General features: G+C 39.0%; 1 protein-coding gene across 2 annotated transcripts in view; it reads right to left on the bottom strand.

The window, feature by feature from the left end:
* Nucleotides 1–974: 974 nt before the first annotated feature.
* The window catches only part of ift81 (intraflagellar transport 81), a 56,982-nt gene continuing 39,624 nt past the window's right edge, over nucleotides 975–18,332 (bottom strand). For both annotated transcript variants that reach the window (XM_033043268.1, XM_033043269.1), the window contains exon 19: nucleotides 975–3,945. In XM_033043268.1, the coding sequence (XP_032899159.1) occupies nucleotides 3,763–3,945 (183 nt within the window). In that variant the 3' untranslated portion in view covers nucleotides 975–3,762. The remainder of the gene's footprint in view (nucleotides 3,946–18,332) is intronic.

The raw sequence follows: 18,332 nt of genomic DNA, 5'->3' as shown, positions 1-18,332 counted from the left end.
TGACTTGTTTAGAATGTGCGCACTGCCCTGACGTCACTGCAGAAACTTAACACCGAGCAGGGCAAAGCAATTCCCTTGATTGGCACTTCATCTGTACGTAAAAATATTTATTCCTAGCATCACTGGCGTGTCCTGGCCACAGTGTATGCCGTTCACAAAATTTATTAGGATTGCTTTTCAAGAATAATTCAATAGCACCTCCCTAACCCTTGACCTTTACCATCATAAAAAGGACAAGAGCAATGAGTTCAGGGAACAAACATCCCCTTTGTAAACAGCCTGATCTTCTGCCACCCAGACGTACTACTGCCTTAAATACAGAACATGCTGGAAAAACTCAGCAGGTCAGGCAGCATGAATCCGGGAATGATTGGGTTCATGCATGAGAAACATTTGACGGTTTTAGGCCTGTACTCGTGGCAACCTAGAAGGCCGAAGGTGGGGGAGGGGTGGATCTCATTGAAACGTACTGTATAGTAACAGGCCTGGATAGAGTGGATGTGGAGAGGATGTTCGACTAGTGGAAGAGTCTAGCACCAGAGAGCAAAGCCTTAGAATAATACTTTTCGAAAGGGGATGAGCAGGAATTTATTTCGTTAGAGGGTCTCAGGATTAAAGAAATCAACACCATTATCCTATATATCAACACTTTCATCAAACAAAATAAAATTTCTTGTCTACATCTAGGTCTATCACTTAAATATCTCATTAATATTTTTAGTAAGTACACAACTGTTCAGCTGACAGGATCCTTGTCTGCTACCCAAGTCGGTCTATCTCGAGGAAGATTTTTTTAATTGCCAAGTAGGACAAGAAAAATGTTTGCAATAACTATCATTGTACTCCAGCAACTTTAGATTGTTTTCAAAAGAATGATATTTCCCAAGAAAGATATCCATAAATTAATATTACTTAAAATGTGTTGAAGTAATTTCTATTCAGGTAAAGTACAAATGAATACTACAACAACACACTGTGGTGGAAACTGCTCAGTTTATTGAGAAATTGGAACATAAAAATAGGAATTGTTGATAATTCATAATCATGCTGCAAAAATGTATGTACTCGATTTAGATTTGTATGTGGCATACATTACAGCCATCTCTAAAACAAATTGTTAGATGGTATTTTCAACGAGCTGCAAAGGGTATCTTTATAAAAATGCATGCTTAAACATTGCATTCTTACTGTGACAGCTTAACAACATCCCAGCATAGTTACCTATCGTTTCTGTGTTGCATACTCATAGATATTCTTATAATAAAATTTAAAAAAATATTCGGCATGTATTAAGCAAATAATTATTATAAGACCATCTGTTATAAATAATTCAGGCAATTCGGTATTTGTGGTAATATTGCTGGCCAGCTCTTACCCTTGTTATTTTTTATTTAAAAATGTATTTCCATTTAAAAAATCTTTTTAAACACAACAGCAAGCAGACGTGGTGGGATTAAGTAATAGGATAGATTAACAATTGCCATCAGGAGTCATACGTCATTTCATTTTGACCTCAGTGGAGTAAGATTGCAAGTGCTTTTTCAATCCTGTCTCTTGTCGCTTAATGTATTTAAATGTAAAAATTGGTGTTGGACAATGAGCTTCCCATTTTGAGAATATATAAAGGAGGAATAGATTTGGGGTTTATTTTTTCCAATGGTAAGCTGATTAAATATTAGAATAGAACTCCATAAATGTAGCTATGGGTTGAAATCAGTATATTCCCTGCAAGGTTTAGTTTCATCTGAAGAATAATTGACACTGACAACTGCACACCATATTAGGCAGAGTCTAAAAATTCTCCAAAAGACTGAGTTCCCTGCTGATTGTTTTATTTTCAGCTGCTAAGAATCTTTACCGATGGCATTAGAGGCTTTTAAATCAATAAATCTGAAAAAAGGCAACAAATGGCTAATTAGCCATTGAGACTTGTTCCCTTACCAACTGTTTTCTCCTACATTTTGATGAAATGTGATTTCAACAATGCAGAAAGGAAATGGCTTCTGGAAATTCTGGAACATTAAAACACTGTCATTATTTGTATTTGAAGTCAAATAAGTATTTTTTAAATATGAGCAACTCCATTTATTGTTACTTACATAACCAAATCAAGGCCATCAGATACATTGATGATATTGAATGTATGGGAATGCCTGCCAGATAGTAATTGCAGCATGGATTTATATGAAGGCATTTACACCCCACAGCTTGCGTTTGAAGAAGAGAAGGGGCTTTTCTGGCTGCGCATGCATTACGAACTTAATTTTCAGAGATGTATGCATTAGGGCTCAAAGCGTCAAAGACTGTCTTACAGCCAAGCTGAGCGGCAACGCTTCAAGAGATATTAAGCTGAAGCCCTTCCTCGTCTATCATTCAGGAACACCACAAGTGACGAAGGGGTTGCCGGTCACCCAGAAATTGAACCAAAAGATCTGGGAGACACAGACATATTTTAACAACAATTTGTTTCTATATTTCGTCCCACAGTGAGGAGATACTATGAAGATACTGTGATGGCATCAAACCCAAAGGCTTGTACCTTCTTGACAATGCCAGAGGGTACTGGGAGAACTTAAATTCACTCTGTACTACACTACCTATGGTACGTGTTCCTCCTGACAAACATCATGTCTCCCCTCCTGCCCATGGATCAATGCATCATAGCCACCTTCATGTAAAACCTCAGCTACATCTTCAGCTAGCTGGTCAAGGAGAATGGTGAGTAACAGCAGTCCATTAAGGACTTCTGGAAGTATTACAACATTAAGCTCATTGACAATATCAGAGTATCCTTCGGGAAAGTCACAACCACCAGTATGACTGTTTAGTGGAAGGCACAACTGGAAACGTCACTGGAAGAGGTGAAGAAACATCACCTCACATGGAAGATGTGACCACCAACTAACTAAACCACCAAGAGAGTCAACCAGGCAGATTCAAGGTCAGTAAGGATACTATGCAGGGCATGGGTAAGAGCTTTCTCACAGGCAGATTACTCACCAATGAAGAAAGTCAGGAATTGGCTCAACAGCAAATTGTAGATGAGGAGGCAGCATCACAACCAAGTATCTGAGAATCCAATATCATAGAAGCTTTCTCAAAGACTGAGGCAGACAGGGAGTGCCATAAGAAGGACTACCCTGGATTAGAGATGCTTGGGGAGAGGAAGGCAGAGAAAAAGTTGTCGACACTCAGCATCTTTACAGGATGAGCCATAGCCGGGTCCATCCAGCTCCTACCAGTGCATCTCTCATGCTGAAAGTCGGAGCAGCAAATGTGCAGCCAGAACAAAGGCAGCAGTGATCAACATAACACAAGCTCTGCAGCATTACTGGCAGGTGTTTATTTTTCCAGTTTAGGAATAGACACAAAGATTTTGCACTGTGGAGGTATGTTCGACTTTGTTAAATTTCACAAGGTTAACAATGATATTTAGTGGATAAAAAGTATTTTTAAATAAGCTGGAACAATAAACACCTGGCAGTAGTTTCAGCATAATGAAGTGCTTTCTAGTACAGAAACAGTACAGAATATCTCTCATTTTAGGTAATAGGTTCAGCAAAAAGGAAATGATTCTTCCCGTGCTTTACCCAATGAAAACTCATAGTTGTAATACAAAAACGGTTGTATTGTTTAAAACAAAGTTACATTAAAGTTAGTAAAATGAATTTCAAGTTAATTAAAATTTCTAATTTAACTGTAATAAATAACTGCTGAAAAAGCTAACATCAGCAAAAAAAAATGTAAATATCACAGAGTCGTTTACAAGATTAATCTGTCCTCCCCACCTTCCTGAATCACCTGTCCAACAGGATTCTGGTTTTGCTGCTTCAGAAAACACTGCTTCTTGCATTCCATCAGTTGTTCAAAATCTCGCCACATTTTAACCTGCTTCATGTTTGGCCCATGGCTCTCTCGCACAGCTTTCTGCTTCTCTCTTAATTTCTACAGGTAAACACAAAACAACCATTACAGCAAAGGTCATTGCAAATGTTCAGAGCAAACAGTCAAATGACACTTTTGAAATACAACATGCAGTTGGTTTTCACATGACAAGTTTCTTTCCCTGAGGTGCAACTATAAGGTAACATGAAACCTTACTTGAAACAATATATAGGTTTCAACAACAAATTTCCTCCTGGAGAAGGGTCCCGACCCAAAACGGAACCTATTCTTTTTCTCCAGAGATGCTGCCTGACCCACTGAGTTACTCCAGCACCTTGTGCCCATCTTTGGTATAAACCAGCATCTGCTTTTCCTTCCTAAACAAATTTCCTGCTCATTTCAATTAGGTGGTGCAGTGCACAGTAAAACATAGCTGTAAAACTAACCTTACTTAAAAATCCAACAAGAAAAATGGAAATATTAACATTAATAGGACCAGGCACTGCAAATTATTTGGCACACTCATTACATGCAAGTCGATGGATTGTTTGAAGTGATGCATGTCGGCAGGGCTAGTGGTAATGATTTAAATTGAACCGGTGGGAGAATAGATGGATATTTAGCAGGTCCATTATTCCCATGGAAGAAGATTACAGAGGATTACAGATGACTGACTCCTTGCTATCTTCCAAGAAGACTTTAACCCTCTTTTATAAGAATTTTAAGCAGAGCAGGCTGGATTATTTACTTAAGTAACCGAAGGATTTAAGTTTCTTTGAAGCCTTATGCCATCATTAAGGATTACAGAGAGTACAGACTTGTTACATTAATGAAAGATCAGCATGTTCTCAAAGTTAGTATGCAGGTATGACAAGTAATTTAGAAGCGTAAATGGGATTATTGCAAGAGGTATGGAGTACAAAAGTAAGGAACGTCTACTGCAACTATGCAGGGCTTCGGTGAATCCATCATGGGAATACAGCATTATATAAGTCTATTTAGGTTAGTTTATTATTGTTACGTGTACAGAGATATATGCTTTTGTTTGCATGCTAGCCTGTAAAAATAAAGACTATACGTGGATGCAATCATGCCCTCCACCGTGTAAATGTAACGGATAAAGGGTTTAGTGCACTTTAATAAATATGCTAGTTTTGGAAGTAGTGCAGAAAAGTTCACAAGATTATCAAAATGAAGGGGTTGTCTGTAAGATTGTATGGACTGGGCCTTTATTCTCTGGAATTTAGAAGAAAGTTGAAACCATAACATTTTGGTACTTGACATGGTAGATGCTGTGAGCGTGTATCCCGGAGGGGGAAAATCTAGAATTGAAAGGCATAATCTCAGGGCAAAGGAACACCCATTTTTAAGACTGAGATCGACAGGAATCCACTAAGACTACAAGAATCAAATGTTATGGGAATCAGCCTCAATGATCAGAACAGTTTAACCTTATAAAATAATATAGCAAGCTTGAGGGACCATGCAGTCCATTTTTCTGTTAACGTAATAAGCAACAGAAATTTCTTGAAGTGGTGTCTCATAGTAGTGTGATTAACATATGAACATGGCACACTTTTTTTTAAACCCTTCTTACACAATGTAACATAATTAAGATAATTCAACAACCTTTCCCTATTTTTCAAGCCTTAATATTTTCAAATGCTTCTTCTACATCAGAGGATCCCAAACTTTCAAATAAGAGGATAATCGCCCTGCCAATACTGCCTTTGCAAAAAGCCCCTTTGCAAATGCTCTGGCAACCAAAGTCAATTGTGCAGGTATGCTCCATTGATAACAGGAATGCCATGTTTGTTGACTGGCCACAAAGTAAGACAGAGAAAAAAGAATGGATAAAGCAATGAAGTCTGCTTTGATGCCATTATTCCGATACAACTTTATAATGCTCCAAACATTGTGGTATTTAAAAAAATATTTTATGGAAAAGATTATTGCTTCTTGTAAACCGCACTCGAGTTGCACTGTGCTTCAAAATCCAGCTGGAGTCAATATAGGTACACTTCCCACTTTGATGATGGCAATCCTTCCCAAACACTTCATGCTGCCTTGGCAAGACCAACAACATAATCAAGGACGAGTCTCACCCCAGACACACCCTCTTCTCCCCTCTCCCATAAGGCAAGGAGTACAGAAGTGTGAAAATGAATACCTCCAGATTCAGGGACAGTTTCTTCTCAGCTGTTATCAGGCAAGTGAACCATCCCATCACCAACTAGAGTGGTCCTGACCTACCATCTACCTCATTGGAGACCCCCGGACTATCTTAAATCAGACTTTATCTTGCACTAAACATTATTCCCTTTATCCTGTATCTGTACCCTGTGGGCAGTTCGATTGTAATTATGTCTAGTCTTTCCGCTGACTGGATAGCATGCAACAAAAAAGCTTTTCACTGTACCTTGATACACGTGACAATAAACTAAACTAGTGTATATAATATTTCTCCTTTTGCACATCACCATTTTTAAAGTGTTGCATACTGTTAAACTTTGTATCATTACATTCATCTCAGCTAAGAGAGAGTATGATAATGCACATTGATATTGTATAGTACGAGACAAGGACATTTACATTCAGGTCCTGGACTTTTCCAGTTGTCTTCAAAGAATCAAGATATAGAATGTTAATTCCAAAAGAATTCCTGGTTTGATAAATCTGAGATTTCTTCACAATACTGAAGAATCATTGATCTGAAACTATAACTGTTTTTTACTCCACAGAATGTTGCCTGACTGGCTGTCCACTTCCAGCACTTCCTGTTTTCATTTGAGATTCCATTTAATACGTGAGAAGATACCAATTAGAATATCAGTGCTCTATCATCCCTTGTTTTCAAAATCATCTATATAATTAAAAGTGTCATCTTGACCACTTCCTGTCTGCGCTGTATATTGATTTTAGACAAAATGCTACCATATATCGCTATGATTTTTGGCCATCTTACTCACAGTCCGCCTCCGCTGAGCAGGCCCCGAGGATTTTTCCCATCGATGAAAAATAAAAAAGTTATGAGTGTTTAAAAAACCTTGAGATCCTCTCGTCTGTCAATCACCGCGATGAAGGTAACACCGCTTCGGGGGGGGGGGGGGGGGGGGGGGGGGGAAGGGGAGGGCTGTAAAGCCCCGGATGTCTGGATGTGACTCAGTCACTCTGCAAGATCGCGAGGGGGAGGCCACAACTCTCATTCTAAGCTGTGAATCAACTGAACTGTGAGTCTGCAATGTACTTGCAATAAATGATTTGTTAGCCCTTAATGACAATGCCATGAATTGTTTGCCCTGCTGCCCTGCCTGTGCTTGAAAGTGCAATGCTTTATTAGGTCCGACTGTGTTTGGAAGGAATTAATACTTTATTAGGTCCGACTATGTTTGGTTCAAAAGTCCCGCTCATTTCGTGACTTCCGCTTAGTGGACAGGTCGCACTGATTGCGTAATTTCCGGGGAGTGCAGAGGCCACGCTGATTGCGTAATTTCCGGTAAGTGCAGAGGTCACGCTGATTGAGGACGTGCTGCTGACTGCGGAAGCCCCAGAGTGAAGAGGCCGCGTTCAGCCGTGTGAGTATTCAAGAAGGTTTACTGCCATATATATGGTGATTCAGAGAGTGTGTGAGAGAGAGTGTGAGGTTTCAGTGACTGAGCTACCAGCCCAAGAACCCATTCGGCTCACAATGTCCATACTAGCCCTCTGGAAACCAGTCCCTTCGGCCCACAACACCATGCCAGTGCTCCAGAAAGCCCCCCCCCCCACTCCCCACTGGCCAGCAATTTTGGAATTGGTGGAGAGGTGGAATATTGTGTTGGAGGACCAGCCCTCCCATGTGAAGCTGGGACACAACGGGTCCCAATTAATCTAGTAAATAATTAAATGTTTCCTCTGTATTTTTGATTGTTTTCTTCGTTCTACAACCAGAGACTGGCAAGAATTTTTTTAAGTTGCTGTGTGCACAATGGACATGCTCCAATGTATGAATTGCAGTAATTGTATATAATGATATGTTTGATATATTGTACTTATCATAATTGTTGGCTATTAATGCCAATCAGTTTTGTCTGTATTCCTGAACTGCAATTTAATTCAGACACTGTTAAGTTTATTGTGTGTTGTATTTATGCTCTATTGATTTGCCCTGTACTGAAAACAGATAAATTTAGCATATATTAATTTTACATTTTGCAATTAATTAACTGGAGGCCATATGACAGGTTTTAACTGGATGAAAGACATTTATAATGGCATTCACTCATCTATGTATAAGCTTACTCATCTATAATTAAATCTCATCGAAGGTGCCTTACTTTTCAAGCTGTTATCCAAAGGACTGAAGCCACATTTTGTACAATTAGGTCATGATTTTACATTTTGTGTGGTAACATCTCAGGCAGTAAACAACACAAATGCTGTATTAAAGTGGATTACTTGCCGCATTAAGTAATCACAACAGGAGATTAGAACATACTATAACTATTCAGTTGGAAGTATACAGATAAAGTATTGTGATCTCTGGAGTATGCACGCACTACATTAATTACCAGGCCTCACTGAATAAATTATATTCAATCAAATTCGTACTTTTAACAAAAAAGAGTAATTTATCACAAATGCAAGTATTGTAGTGGCCGGGTATATTGTATAACAAAATCATCTGAAGAAGGTTATACAAGTCTGTGCATGCACAAATATCCAGTTGAAATTATAGATGCAACTATTATTTTGCAATATTTTAAATTCACCTCCAGAAGAATATTTACCATATCAACCTAAGGAAAAATTATCAGGAAAACAACTATATTATCGTAAAATTGTTCTCCTGCTGCGAAAGAGACTGCCATTCTCAGCCTGTTTATAAAAATGCCACATAAATGCAATAATTGTATCCCATTCCACCGTGTTCACGTTCCAGATATCAAGCGCTCTCTGTAGAAACATTTACTCCCGATCTCCGCGATGATGTGTGAAAGGACGGAAACTATTCTACCAGTGGTAACAACAGGCAGGTCTGTATGCCAAACAGCACAGGGATGGTAGGCCACTTCTTCCGAGTGACCAAAGTATGGAGTCTATCAAACTGGAGGAAGAGTGGTCATGATCTTCACAGGACTAATCGAACAGAAATGCAGGGAGTGGCACCAACCACTAAACATAGCCCTTCTTGACTTCACTAAAGCCTTTATCTCCATTAATCACGAAGAATAGTGGAGCACCCTCCTCAAATCTGGCCACCCACAGAAATTCATCTCAATCTTACTTGCATTTCATGATGTCCTGCAAGACACGATCTTTACCCGCAGACCCACAATGAAACCCCTCTGCAGAATGGTGCCAAGGAAGGAGGCATCATCATCCCAATACCATTCTCAATCTTTCTCATGACATTGCTGCACCTCAAGTCTCAGAAGCTTGCAAAGGAACAAATTTGCAGGACTAATAGGAATAGATTCAACAGTCGTCCAATCCTGTTCCCTAATCATCAATTCAATTGCCCAGTTCATCTCAAGCTGAGATACACTTTGATCCTGAGCAAGCTATTTTACTTTAAGATTATTTCCTTTACCATCTATAGGACAGCGTTACACCAAATTAACCTATGAAAAAAATGATACGTACAAGTACGAAAGTGCAGAACAGTTCAGTTTTGAGATACAGCGTGGAAACAAGCCCTGTGGCCCACCGACCAACAATCGTCAGTACATTAATTCTATCCTAAACACTAGGGTCAATTTACAGAAGATAATTAATCTACAAACAATAGACAATAGGTGCAGGAGTAGGTCATTCAACCCTTCGAGCCATGGCTGATCAGTACCCCGTTCCTGCCTTCTCCCCATATCCCCTGACTCCGCTATCTTTAAGAGCTCTATCTAACTCTCTCTTGAAAGTATCCAGAGAACCGGCCTCCACCGCCCTCTGAGGCAAAGAATTCCACAGACTCGCAACTCTGTGTGAAAAAGTGTTTCCTCATCTCTTCTAAATGGCTTACCCCTTAAACTGTGGCCACTGGATCTGGACTCCCCCAACAACGGGAACATGTTTCCTGCCTCTAGCGTGTCCAAACCCTTAATAATCTTATATGTTTCAATAAGATCCCCTCTCATCCTAAACTCCAGAGTATACAAGCCCAGCCGCTCCATTCTCTCAGCATATGACAGTCCCGCCATCCCGAGAATTAACCTTGTGAACCTATGCCGACTCCTTCAATAGCAAAAATGTCCTTCCTCAAATTAGGGGACCAAAATTGCGCACTATATTCCAGGTGTGGTTTCACTAGGGCCCTATACAACTGCAGCAGGACCTCTTTGCCCCTATACTCAACCCCTCTTGTTATGAAGGCCAACATACCATTCGCTTTCTTCACTGCCTGCTGTACCTGCATGCTTACTTTCATTGACTGATGAACAAGGACCCCCAGATCCCATTGTACTTCCCCTTTTCCCAACTTGACACAATTTAGATAATAATCTGCCTTTCTGTTTTTGCTACCAAAGTGGATAACCTCACATTTATCCTCATTAAACTGCATCTGCCATACATCTGCCCACTCTCCCAACCTGTCCAAGTCGCCCTACATTCTCATAGTATCCCCCTCACAGTTCACACTTGATCCTGTTACTGTTATGACGTCTTTGGAATGTGGGAGGAAACCAGGGCACCCGGAGAAAACCAATGGGGTCACAGGGAGAATGTACAGACAGTACCTATAGTCAAGATCGAACCAGGGTATCTGGAGCTGTAGGGCAGCAACTCTACTGCTGTGCCACTACCTATGTGATAGCATTACACTAAATGATACCAGGATACAAATAATATGTGCAAATTCAAAGTGTAGAATACCTTTTGCAATGCACTCATATCTACAATTTAGGTGAGGAATTATAATCCATGAAGGATTGCTATATAATTTTGAAAAATAAAACGATGCAAATAACTGAAAAAATTACATATTACATTTTAATAAAAATAGGAAAATAATGCGAAAGAAGAAATTTCATTAAAAGAATTGTTGTGAAAGATTAACAAATACTTTGGTAAATCAGCAGAAAATCTTTAAAAATGGGTTTCATGGAACACAAAATACATAGTTGAATCACAAACATAATTTAAAGAATAAACAGAATATTTTGTTACACCTAATAATTATCTTGCATTTTGTTAACCATAATTTTAATCAAGCCACCATTTTAGAATGTTTCTTGCTAATCTAAAACTTAAAATGGTGGCCAGATTAAAATTATAGTTAACAAAATGCAAGATACTTATTAAGAGAAATAAATAATATATGAATATAGAGTAGGAATAGTGTAAAGGCTATTGAGGAACATAAAAGTGTGACAAATAATAATAATAATAATAATAATAAAATGCAAATGATGTACTAAATCCCTAACTGACTAATTAGTTGCGGGTGAATTCAACATGCATACGGAATCAAGAGGTAACCACATTAACTCTAATATCTATGTTCACTTTCATGTTACGCACCTTTCATTGCGGTAATGTAACCTCTTGAACCAATAATGAGGTTCAGTATTTTGCTATCTTAAATGATCTATAAAACATGTCTTTAATCCATCTATCAGATCAGAGCTACACAAGGTGAAGAAAGTGTTCCTCAATAAATATACAACAATTTAAACAGCTTTACAGATGGACTTAATTCATCTAGTACTTAGCTAATTTGCAAAATGATAGAAGTCAAACATGGATCATCAGTGACTGGATTTATGGTACTGGAAACTGACACCATATTATGGCTTTGTACATTGCTTCACACATCAATGACTCTTAGAAACATAGAAAATAGGTGCAGGAGTAGGCCATTTAGCCCTTCGAGCCAGCACCGCCATTCAATATGATCATGGCTAATCATCCAAAATCAGTACCCCGTTCCAGCTTTTTCCCCATATCCATTGATTCCATTAGCCCTATGAGCGATATCTAACGCTCTCTTGAAAACATCCAGTGAATTGGCCTCAACTGTCTTCTGTGGCAGAGAATTCCAAAGATTCACAACTTTCCGGTGAAAATGTGTTTCCTCATCTCAGTCTCCAGCCTGCCCCTTATTCCTAAACTGCGACCCCCTGGTTCTGGGCTCCCCCAACATCAGGAAGATTTTTCCTGCATCTAGCCTGTCCAAACTCTTAAGAATTTTATATGTTTCTATAAGATCGCCTCTCATCCTTCTATGTCTCTTCTAAAAGACAATTTCTGAGATGATTTGCACTGACCATCTCAAGCATATCTTTACTGTCAGAAAGTTTGTGAAGGAACAACCAGAAAATGAATAGTGGAGGAAGGAACTGCAGATGTTGGTTTATACCGAAGATAGCCTCAATGTGCCAGAGTCACTCAGTGGTACAGGCAGCATCTCTCGAGAAAATAGATAACGTTTCGGGTCGGAACCATTCTTCAGTCCATTTGTTATATGTGCTCCAGGACCATCTCTTTAGACCATGTTCTTCAGAGATGCTACCTGATCTGCTGAGTTACTCCAGTACTCTGTGTCTCCCACTTGTTTCTTCCCCTCGAAGGCAACCGTGCAGGGTTATATTATCACATTTTATGAAGAGACAATTGCTTAAAGTTCGGGCCGACAAAGGCATGGAGATGGAAACAGTAGCAGGGCAGTGGCAAGGACATTTCAACAATGTACCTCCTTAAATTATAGGGTCGGTAAAATTACTCAAACCAATGAAAGTGAAGGAGTCATAAATTACAGTGGATGAACTGAATGTAAAGGAACAGAGAGGGAAAGACTGATAACAAGGGATACAAAGCATTACATATTTTAAATTCAATATTTTTAAAGCCTTAAGCAACGATAAATGCTTAAATGAGTAAGATTACAATAGGTTTATTTAGTGCTAAATAGATGGTTGAAGGTAATTAAGTTACCTTCCTTGAAAGGAAGCCTGTGCTTATAATGAATGCTAAAAATTCATGAGTTTGGTTTTAATTACTGGATAAATACAACACATTTATGCAAATCAAAACATTTTGATGGTGAGTTCATGAGAGAGATCCACTTATACAAAAGAACACAAACTGCTGGAGTAATTCAGCCAGTCAGGCAGGATCCACGGAGGACATGGATAGGTGATGTTTTGGGTCAGAACCCGATCCTGACCCAAAACGTCACCCATCCATGTTCCCCAGAGATAGCCACATAATTCAGCGGGACAGGCAGCATTTCTGGATAGAATGAATGGGTGACGTTTCGTGTCGAGACCCTTCTTTAGACTTCCCCAGAGATACTGCCTGACCCACTGAGTTACTCCAGCACGTTGTGTCTCCAGCTAGTTGCGATACAAAAAATGTATCACATTTAAAAAATTCTAAAACTTTTAATTTAGAGCCCGAGTGAAATTCTCCAATATAACTAGAATTAACAAAATAGATGTAATCACCGAATTGTGATTCCCTTAATGAAATATTATACTGTCACTTTTTATTTTAAATAATGGCCGGGATATTCAGTTCCATTTTGCCTTCAGTATACAACTGATTCCTATTTCCCATCCCCAATAATGTAATTTGTTTTTAGATACTTTATCCTACTCGCAGGTTAATCACAAATTGCAAGGCCTTGCCTCAAGTTCCGATTCTTGGATTGGATACATGCCCACTCATTGGATTCTGAGAGAGAATGGAGACAGTCATCAAACCAGCAACGCTTAGAACAATTATTCTCAGAACATTTCTTCTCCAGACATTACTTGAGGAAAAAAATATTTTCTCTCAGACATACATTTGTAAAGATTACCACCTTACACAGTTGTTTTGGTGAATAAGATGTATTTGATGAAAATATTTTTGTAAGGCAATGCTGTCAGAAGAAGAATTGTTCTAAGAATAATACAACTCTGCAGACCTTTGATTCCACTGCACATGCAAACTTGTATTTTTAAATCACGCTTGTGTTTTCTGTAAGTTTAACTCTAACATTGAGAAAGGCGTATTTTCTTTTCCCCGACTATAAAGGCTTTACAAAAAGTTAGATGAGAAATGCCAAACTTGGAATGTAGAACTTTCACTTAAAGGGGCCACAAAGCTAGATACCATTAGGGATGTAAATAATTATTTGGCATTGCGGACAAGGTGTGCATTGGTAATGAGAGGGCTGAAGAAGGGTCCTGACCCCGAAACGTCGTCTATTCATGTTCTCCAGAGATGCTGCCTGACCCGCTGATTTATTCCAGCACTTTGTTTTTTTTAAATGCATTGGTAATGGAGCTTTATTGCATGTAGGACTGAGCCACACCTGACCCCATTTCATCATGATAAGGGGTTTATAAAAAGCAAAGGTTGTGCAATTCCCAGTCCTAATTCATTCCGCATTTATAAAACAAATGCAATAATTTTGTTATTTTATAGTAATCAAGATAAATATTTACCAGACGGGAAATATTTTTTACTTTTACTAAATTTTTGAAGCCAGCATCTCATTGTTGTTAACTGTTTAATCACCTGCCGATAAAACAGCTCACAATGTTCACCATTTTCTTCCTGTTACTTCATGCAGAGAAAATATAGGCCATGGCCCAGTTTGAGCAGATTATAAATATTACATCAAATTTAGAAACACTAGACAAAATAATAGTTTGACCCAATTCCATTTTAACCTCGGAATTTACATATCCCTTTGAATCTATACGAGTATAAACCCAACTTATTTCACAACTAATATTTTGCATTGGTGTTATTTACTATTGATATGAACAGATAGTCACCATTCTAATGTTCAATGAAAATTCTTTCGAGCGATAAGGTAGAGTTTAGTAAGTGATTACTGAAGTATATATGCAAGGTAGACAAAAATGCTGGAGAAACTCAGTGGGTGAGGAGCATCTATGGAGCGAAGGAATAGGTGACGTTTCGGGTCGAGACCCTTCTTCAGACTTTTATAAAAGCATATATACTTCTTCTGAAGTATATATGCAGATCAGTGAACCCCATCTACCGACCTGATTTCCAATGATAAGTACAGATAGATTAGTCATCAGCTTTTCTGCATTGGCACTTAATTGCACCACATTATATTTGCACATGAATTTTGTTAAATAATTGGTTCATAGTTCCATCATAGTTGAGGTGTAATGACACCAACAACATCATGTTTAAGCATGCCCAGCATTTTCTTGAAGGTGAGCTTGTTATGCTTAATATATTTTCAGCTTCTCTGAAGTACAGATTATAAAAAGACTAGATTTGTTTTACTGTGGTTCATCTAGAACAATAAGCTTTGCTGAGGCAGCAAAATACAAAATAAGCAAAATTTCCCAAGAACCCATACGTATTATCTGCCTGAACACACATTCTGTCTGAAGAAGGGTTACGGCCCGAAACGTTGCCCGTTTCCTTCGCTCCATAGATGCTGCCGCACCCGCTGAATTTCTCCAGCACTTTTGTCTACCTTCGATTTTCCAGCATCTGCAGTTCCTTCTAGAACATTTCTTCCCTCCCTGCCCTTAGAAGGAAAATTACTCCAGTCCATTCGTAGGCTTTAAAGAGACTTATTATTGTAAATCTTTAAGTGCAACTTTAAATAGCTTTAAAAAGTTCACAGTGTTACATAGTTCATAACACAATTATGGTATCTGTTTCTTAATACTATAGTTGTAGATTTTAAAGGAACTGTTGCCCATTCTTCAACCTCATGTCGTAATTGAAAACAGGTTTGGCCTCTTTTGTTCTTTCAGCAGCTACAGAGCCCTCCATAATGTTTGGGACAAAGACCCATCATTTATTTATTTGATTCTGTACTCCACAATTTCAGATTTGTAATAGAAAAAAATCACCATGTGGTTAAAGTGCACATTGTCAGATTTGAATAAAGGCAATTCTTATACATTTTGATTTCACCATGTAGAAATTACAGCAGTGTTTATACTTAGTCCACTCATTTCAGGGCATCATAATGTTTGGGACACATTGCTTCACAGGTGTTTGTAATTGCTCAGGTGTGTTTAATGCAGGTATAAGAGCTCTTAGCACCTAGTCTTTCCATCACCTTTGGAAACTTTTATTGCTGTTTATCAACATGAGGACCAAAGTTGTGCCAATGAAAGTCAAAGAAGCCATTATGGGACTGAGAAACAAGAATAAAACTGTTAGAGACATCAGCCAAACCGTAGGCTTACCAAAATCAACTGTTTGGAACATCATTAAGAGGAAAGAGAGCACGGGTGAGCTTACTAATTGCAAAGGGAGTGGCAGGCCAAGGAAGACCTCCACAGCTGATGACAGAAGAATTCTCTCTATAATAAAGAAAAATCCCCAAACACCTGTCTGACAGATCACAAACACTCTTCAGGAGTTAGGTGTGGATTTGTCAATGACCACTGTCTGCTGAAGACCTCATGAGCAGAAATACAGAGGCTACACTGCAAGATGCAAATCACTGGTTAGCTGCAAAAAAGAGGATGGCCAGGTTACAGTTTGCTAAGAGGTACTTAAAAGTGCAACCACAGTTCTGGAAAAAGGTCTTGTTGGCAGATGAGATGAAGATTAACATATCAGAGTGATGGCAAGAGCAAAGTATGGAGGAGAGAAGGAACTGCCCAAGATCCAAAGCGTACCACCTCATCTGTGAAACACGGTAGTGGGGGTGTTATGGCCTGGGCATGTATTGCTATTGAAGGTACTGGCTCATTTAACTTTATTGATGATACAACTGCTGATGGCAGTAGCATAATGAATTCTGAAGTGTATAGACACATCCTATCTGCTCAAGTTCAAACAAATGCCTCAAAACTCATTGGCCGGCGGTTCATTCTACAGCAAGACAATGATCCCAAACATACTGCTAAAGCAACAAAGGAGTTTTCAAAGCTAAAAAATGGTCAATTCCTGAGTGGCCAAGTCAATCACCCGATCTAAACCCAATTGAGCATGCCTTTTATATGCTGAGCAGAAAACTGAAGGGAACTAGCCCCCAAAACAAGCATAAACTAAAGATGGCTGCAATACAGGCCACGACAGAGCATCACCAGAGAAGACACCCAGCAACTGGTGATGTCCATGAATCGCAGACTTCAAGCAGTTATTGCATGCAAAGGGTCATTTCTACATGGTGAAACCAAAATGTATAAAAATGGCCTTTATTAAAATCTGACAATGTGCACTTAGACCACATGTGATTTTCTCTATTACAAATCTTAAATTGTGGAGTAGAGGGGCAAATAAATAAATGATGGGTCTTTGTCCCAAACATTATGGAGGGCACTATATCTTAAACTCGTCAATATTGTTTCAAGCTATTTAATGTGCAGTAAAATGTCAGCAATCTGCTCTTCAGTTATTCAGAAATCCAGATGTTTCGCCATGTGGCACACCACGTGATGATTATCATACTCCCATGAAACTCACGTGTGCTCCCCCGCTCACCAGACCTCTGTACAGCCTTTAAACTTAATGGGTCCCGGTTCCTGCACTCCCATTAAGCTCACAAATTCTCTTTAAATAAACCAAGGTCCCAACTCCCATGCTTTCTCTAAACATACCAGGTTCATTGGAAAATTTATTACAATACTGTGTAATAACTAATTATTGAGAGTGTTAAAATATCATCTAATATTCTGAAAGGTCATTTAGTCCAGCACCGAAATCCCGTGCATGGCACATTACCTACTACATTGACTCTGAAGAAGGATCCTGACCTGAAATGTCACTAATCCATCTCCTCTAGAGACACTTCCTGACCTGCTGAGTTATTCTAGTGCTTTGTGATCTGTGGAAGATGCCAGCATCTGCAATTCCTTGTGTCTGTCAAAGAACTTTCAAATATAATGATCATAGTTATAGATTCTAAGCAGTCATCTATATTACATTAAGGAGTTCCAATAATCTGATTCTCAACCACACGGTAAAAGTAAAATGCACAAGGAGTTGAAGAAAATTTAGTCTGAGGTCCAGAGTGTGTGAATCTGTGCGAGGAAAGCCATGTGGGAATAATGATTGGCTGCCCGAAGCAAACATATCTTAACCCAACTCCTTCCTACACCTTAGAATAAACCCAACGGTGTCAACTATGATTTCTCTAATTCTAGGTAACACTCCCCCACCCTTTTTCCTATGCTCCACCCTGTTGTGTACTCAATTCTACCACTATCCAGCCTCCCTTTCCCCTTCCTCCTGTCCATTTTCACCTATATCCTTCCCTCTGGCTTAACAATTCACTCCTCTCCTGATCTGACCATTTAGTTTCCTTTTAATCTCTAGCTTTTGTCCACACAATTACCAATCTCCCTCCCTCCTCATCTATATCCACCAATCACTTGCCAGGCTTTGTCCCACCTCTCTTCCAGCTTTTTCTCCTCCACTATAATCAGTGTCAAGAAGTGTCCCGACCTGAAACATCAGCAAAACATGTCCCCCAGAGATGTTGACTGACCAAATAAGTTACTCCAACACTTTGTTTTTTTAGGATATTT

The sequence above is a fragment of the Amblyraja radiata genome, chromosome 25 (assembly GCF_010909765.2).
Source record: "Amblyraja radiata isolate CabotCenter1 chromosome 25, sAmbRad1.1.pri, whole genome shotgun sequence".
Classification (NCBI taxonomy): domain Eukaryota; kingdom Metazoa; phylum Chordata; class Chondrichthyes; order Rajiformes; family Rajidae; genus Amblyraja; species Amblyraja radiata.
Note: the sequence above shows the minus strand (reverse complement) of the source record. Positions and strands in the feature narration are given on the sequence as shown.